The 6,180-nt window shown below is 41.5% G+C and overlaps 1 protein-coding gene across 1 annotated transcript; it reads right to left on the bottom strand.

Moving 5' to 3' along the window:
• Positions 1-520: 520 nt before the first annotated feature.
• LOC122070335 (probable folate-biopterin transporter 7) lies at positions 521-4,673 on the bottom strand. Its single transcript, XM_042634470.1, has 2 exons — positions 3,902-4,673; positions 521-1,745 (listed from the first exon to the last, which is right to left on the bottom strand). The coding sequence occupies exons 1-2, from the start codon at positions 4,149-4,151 to the stop codon at positions 676-678; spliced, it is 1,320 nt and encodes a 439-aa protein (XP_042490404.1). The 5' UTR covers positions 4,152-4,673; the 3' UTR covers positions 521-675.
• Between the last annotated feature and the right edge of the window lie 1,507 nt (positions 4,674-6,180).

Genomic DNA, 6,180 nt, shown 5'->3' with positions numbered 1-6,180 from the left:
AATTTCAGGGCTCAGTAATCCCCAAACCACAGTCAACTTCATCTCAAACCCCCAAATCTGAGAGAGAAGAAGGATCAAGGGAGATTGATCCAACTTTGTGGGGCTGTTGGTGCTACCTAGAAAAAAAGAGTGACATTTAAGCTTAATAGAAATTAGAAGATGAAATGAGAGGAACCCTACAAACCTGAACAAGGAAGGGAAGTGAGGTAGGCGGAGAGCCCTGCAAACCTGAACGAAGAAGGGAAAGGAAGTAGGAGGAGAAAATCATGAAATGATGAAGAGGAAGGGAAGAGAAAAAATGGGGGAAAAGGGGTTTGATCACAGCCGTTGGATCAAAATGGGACACATATATGGTGCAGATAAAGAATTGAAGGAAGAAGAATTGAAGAGGAGCCAAATCCCAGTTGTTGTTCTATTATTGTTCCTCAGAAACAAAAGAACTGAAACACCCCAGGTAACATTATTAAACACAGCCTAAACAAAAAGGTAGCCTACAGGCCTCATTCAGAACATGGCCAGCTTGCAGGAAAACTGAATGCTTTATTTATTTACTTTATTTTAGAATACAAGAAAAAAAATTAATTAAGAAAAAAAAAGAATTTCATTTTGGAAGCCAAGAAAAATCCAGTTTCTCCTTTCTCCTGTGCATACCTGTAGCTCAATTACATATCCCTGTTAATAATGCTTTTCCTTTTTGTTTTTCTTCTGTTGGGACTTAACATCACTTGGAATCCATGAAGACCAAAAGAGTGGGATCAATGTGCATGCAGCCTGTATAAGAATACCACGTGGCAGACCTTCCAAGTCATCCCCAGATACACCAACATATGATGCAAGTACAACACCAAGGTAACCACTCACAATAGTGGTCAAGGCAATAGCAGACATGAGAAAAGCCATTAGAGACCCTTCACAGCCTGGTGGGCAGAGCTGTGCCATGAGGACACTAAATGGAAGAACTTTAAATTGAAACAGAACTTCTAACAAACCTGAGAAGACCACAACATATACTGAATCTGGCACACCCAAGTTCCGATAAATCCCCTTCACAAACAATACATCAGACAACATGAACACAGCCATTGTTGCTTGGACAGATGAAATCAATTTCCTTGGTGGGATGAGCTTCAAACGCTTGTTATATATCATGCTCCATAGAAGCATTGCTGCCTGTCCAAACACCTTGGACAGTCCCAACACCGATGAATCAAGTCTCAAATGCTGTGTTTGGTAGAAGAACATGGTACCAGTCAATACTGGGATTATAGCATAAGATGATGCAAACCATGCCAATGAGTAAGCAATCTCAGGCTTCTGTAATGCAAGTGAGAGCTCTTTGAACTGTTTTTGGATACCAAAATTTGAAGAATTCCTGGGGAGGTTAAGTGAATTTTCATGGACTGATGCAGTTATGAAGAACTGGATGGTTAGTAGTAGACCAAATGCAAGGAACATTGCTTGAGCAGAGAAGCTTTCAACAGTAATGCCCCCTAAGAGGTTACCAAGGATCCCGCCTATAGACGCAGCCATCCAAACAAAAGACTGAAGCTCACCTGATGAAGATGATTGTGACTTCTTGGGAGAGGATCCTTGTTTTCCTGTCTCAGCAACAAGAGCATCATTTGCAACCTCAACAATTGAAGCACCAAAGTTGCCAAGGAGGAGAAAGATGCTAATGGTGATGATCGAAACATTTGATAAGGGAAGGAGGGCTATTACAAACCATGACACTGCCTGCAAAAGAACTGCACCAAACCAATGACATTAATTGAGATAAACAATGCTGCCAAATTCTATTAAGGTTAATTATTCATTTATTCTGCCCTGAAACACAATAATTTCACCTGATTTGCAGATCATAATAGCCATTCCTGCTACAATCCTTAATTCCAAACCACTAGCCAATATATTCCTAAGGTGTGAGACACTGATAGTTACAGAAAACGAGAGTGACAAAACTTGGCTCCACTTGCCAGCCAAAACCATTTTCAGGTCTGGTTTGGCTACTTCAGAACCAGTTTTGGATGAGTCCAAATCATCTGCAGCTGCTTTTGTTGCTTCCTTTACACTAAATGGAAGCTAGAAGTAAGAGGCAATCTAGAGTGGCAGCAGATGTCAGATCCACCACTTCTCTTGGAAGAGCAGGGACTTGTTGAAAATGTTGATTATCCACCATGCAACGGATGTGAACTCATCTGAGGCAGGCTCAGGTTAGTCAATAGGGTTATTTTTCTCATTAGAAGGCCTCAAAAACACAATCTCATTTCTAGCATTTTTTTGATGCAGCTTGAACTCGGGTGAGGCTTTTTCAGTGCCAATCTGCCCGACCCATTGCCATCTTGCCACTTCTCTTCCATAAATACCCTTCTAAACAATCTTCATGGCAGCATAGAGGGACATTTATGGAAACAAGAGAACACATCTCGTCAAGAAACTGTACATGAAAACCCCTTAAACAGAGTTGCACTCGTTTGCTCTACAGGGTCAGGTGTCTACACTTGTCCCACTAGCTATTAGGTGTGAAACAGGGCCAGGTTGGGCTGGGTTTGTTAAAACCCTAACCCAACCTTAGATCTTCAAAATTCAACCTAGGCCCAACCCAATCCTGTCGGGTTCATGTTTAGGCCAAATCCTGCTGGGTTTATACCAACCCACCCCGGCCCTAATAGACCCTATCAGGGCCGGAGTGGGTCGGGTTGGCCTGGGTTGGGTTGACCTTGGCTTCTATAATGGATGGATTAACCTTGATTGACATGTTTTTTCCATTCATGTCTCATATATTAAAAAATTATAGAAAAATAAAATACCTATTGGAGCCCTAATTTCCATTATAAAGATGCAAGGTTAAATTTCGGGCCGGGTTGGGTCGAGTTGAGGCCGCCCTTAGGGTCAAAAAACTTGACCCAAACCTTGTTCGGACTCACGGCAAATTTAGATTATCAGGGTCAAACTTTCACCCCTAGTTGCTGCATTTAAAGGGTGAGGAGTACTTATGGAAGCAAAAGGGACATGTGTTGACATTTTTTTTTTCTGTAAACACGTGTGGCACCTGACCCGTATGTGCAGGTAAACGTACATGCAGAGAAACTGAATTCACTAAAAAAATGCCGCCAGATTTCATTACACTGAAGCGGCATTCTTGCAATCTTATGAGCTCACTTCTTCAATTCACTTCATTGCTCTATATCACACGATGTACACAGAGATTGAGTCGGAAGGAAGCCCAACTGGTTAGTGGAAAACCAAGTTGCTCTTTAGCCCTGTCCAAATAATTTTGGTGGATCCCAGTTTGGCAAATGTGGACCCTCTGCTTAGATGCAGTTAAGGCCCATTACTACGACCTATGATCGCCTAGCCACATGGAAACAACGGATCCCACTATATATCATTGTCGAATGAATGTCCACGTAAGGTGCATCCCAACAACACCCATGAGAGGCCACGTGTACTTCGATGTAACATGGCATCATAAAATATCCCAATATTTGATGAAGTTCCCAAAACAAGTGTAGCAGCTAACTTACTTCCACGTGTAATTTTAGAGACTTTATTAAAAAAAAAAAAAAGGGATAAAGAAATGCTTTTGCAGGAAAAGCTTTAAGTAACGCCTCACTGTAGCCACCGAGCCAAGTACTTAAAATATTCACCCGCCACCGGCCACCGGCCACCGGCCACCGGCCACCGGCCACTGGCCACTGGCCCAGAGGCATTTCCGTCAATAAATAAAAAACGCCTACTTACAGATTTACCCTTTCCAAACAAACAAACAGATGACAAACCGTAGGGCATTTGGTCATTTCCCTACAGCCAAGCGCATATTCTAGAATACACCATGACCGGAAAGTAGTGAAGAATTAAATGACCGGAAAGCTGAGTTACGGTTTAGGTGTATTACGCTTACCTCCGATGGCGATGTATGGGATCCTATGCTGACCTCTTAAGTAAACCGCATCAGAAAGAATTCCGTAGAGCGGTTTTCCGACCATCGGAAGATTTGCCGAGTTTTGCAGAAGCTGAAGCGTGGAAGGATCGACGTTGAGACCGTCTTTGAGGAAGAAAGTCACAGCCATCCATGCAAACCCTCGGAAACCTTGGACGAAGAACCCGAACCCTAGCAGTGGCCGGAGTGGATTCCCGGCCGAACATACCATTTTTCCGGTGACCTTGCAAAAATCAGTTCAGGAATTGCGAACCTAAAATCGTAAACCCTTTCTTCTCTTTGGTTCTGTGGACTGTGGAGTGGCAGAGAGTGATTCGTTCCTTTTGGTGTTCTCTTCGTATTAAATGGAAGGCTTTTTTCTGGGCTCCATTGCCTTTAAAGGAGAGAGAGCTGGTGGTCGGTTTGGACTCGGGTCCGGACGGGGAGAGGAGAGGAATTACACTCCAGCTACCCTCCTTGCCAGCCACGCATCCCACCCTGGACGGAGGATCCTGATTCCTGTCTTCCTTTCTCATCGGAATTCAATCCTTCTTCGTCGGAACCAAGGTAATAAAATCTGGATCAGAATCATCATATCGGATTGAAATCATCCAATCTGACCCTTAGAATTGGGATTCTACCATTCTGGTCCGATTAATCGTCAGGAATTGGAATCTTTGACCATTGATTCTGAATCTCTGATTCGAATTAAGCTAGTCACCAATCGGATTCCAGTTTCTTGAAACCTTTTATCAGAACCCATGTGTTATGGAAGAGATCAAGGCCATGGTTTTGGCCGACATCGATACGATACCAATAGAGAGGGGCTGGAAGCCTGGAACTGGATCGACCCGTATAGCACCGTTCTGTGAGAGATCCAGCTCCGCTAGAATGGAATACCTTCTCCATACCTTCTCTCTCTCAATCGTAACCGTCCATATCAGCACCTTCACATGTCGGTAGAAGTGTAACTAATTGCACAATATGAGAATTGTAGAGGATCTCGATCCCAGAATTTATAGCTTAATGGAAGGAAATCCTTATCAGCATACCCTATCATCATTGTTAAACCTACATAAATATTGCTTGAAGTACGATGACTTCCCCCAAAAAGATATGATCACTACCATTGAGCACTTTATTTTGAGATAAAGAGGTTTAAGTATAGTGGGGCTCATGGATATTTCTATCCCATCGATGGCTGTTCATCTTTTCTCCTTTATTAGGTTGGGCATCATCATAATTTTCTACTCACTGCATGGGATCCACCACTTGATGGGTTTGGAATAGGTTCTATCTCAGTAAAAATAATCGCCTTGGTTGGACAATCGCGGCCATTGATTTTATTCTTATAACAGTTATAGAATACTCATATATGAATGCAAAGTACTAAACAAACTTAATTATTATTATTGTTATTATTATTATTTTTTTATATTTAAAAAAGTACTAAAATTAATCTTATCCATCTGATTTCTGTCCTTATTGTCAATGTGTAACCAACCCAATGGCAGCTTTTATCTTCTACACAAATTTTCCCCCTTATATAATCAATGATGTGTGCCTTCTCATATGTTCATCTTCTTCTTATTATTATTTTTTCTTTTTGTTTTTCTAACCATGTAAATCCAATGTGGATGATACCATTCTATACTCTAGTATTGACATGAGAAATTCCCCCACACTAGTGGCAAAGGGAACCCTCCCCCCCTTCCTGCTGGTGCTACACGGCTTCTACTAATACTAGATGAGCATTGAGAAATTCCCCACACTTACAGCTTAAGGAACCCTTGTTCCTCATGTGCTACACTACTAGTAGTGATCCTAGACATAGTTTTAAAAATGAGATTGGATTGCTCAGGACTGCTCAGATCGAACTGATTTCAGCCTTGATCGATCCCTGATATTGATCCACTGATAAAGTATTAGGGTAAAATAGTCTTACATCAGGAAAAAAAAAAGTTACATTAATTCAAAACACCAATTTATTGAAAAAGGAAAAAGATAAATTCATCAGGTCTAGTCTAATCCCAACCAATATCAATCCAAATCGATTTTAGATTGAGATGGATCCCGAATTATAAAACCTTGATCCTAGATGATGAATTTTTTTTTTTTTTTTTTTTTACTCTTCTCTTGGTGCAAGGCTCACATCGGGGCCAGATAAGGACCCAAAGGGGCCAGCAGAGGCCCAATGGGACCACTTATTGATACACTAGTTTTTTTTTTTTGTGTTAATATTGCTACACTACTTGAAAATT

The sequence above is a fragment of the Macadamia integrifolia genome, unplaced genomic scaffold, assembly GCF_013358625.1.
Source record: "Macadamia integrifolia cultivar HAES 741 unplaced genomic scaffold, SCU_Mint_v3 scaffold890, whole genome shotgun sequence".
Lineage (NCBI taxonomy): Eukaryota > Viridiplantae > Streptophyta > Magnoliopsida > Proteales > Proteaceae > Macadamia > Macadamia integrifolia.
This window is presented reverse-complemented; position numbering and strand designations above follow the sequence as displayed.

What these genes read in the sequence shown, in the direction of transcription:
- LOC122070335 (XM_042634470.1), bottom strand. Translation starts at nt 4,151, where the DNA reads ATGGTATGTTCGGCCGGGAATCCACTCCGGCCACTGCTAGGGTTCGGG. An exon ending in CCCATACATCGCCATCGGAG is followed by an intron (nt 1,746 to 3,901) that starts GTAAGCGTAATA and finishes GGTTTGGTGCAG; the next exon opens with TTCTTTTGCAGGCAGTGTCA.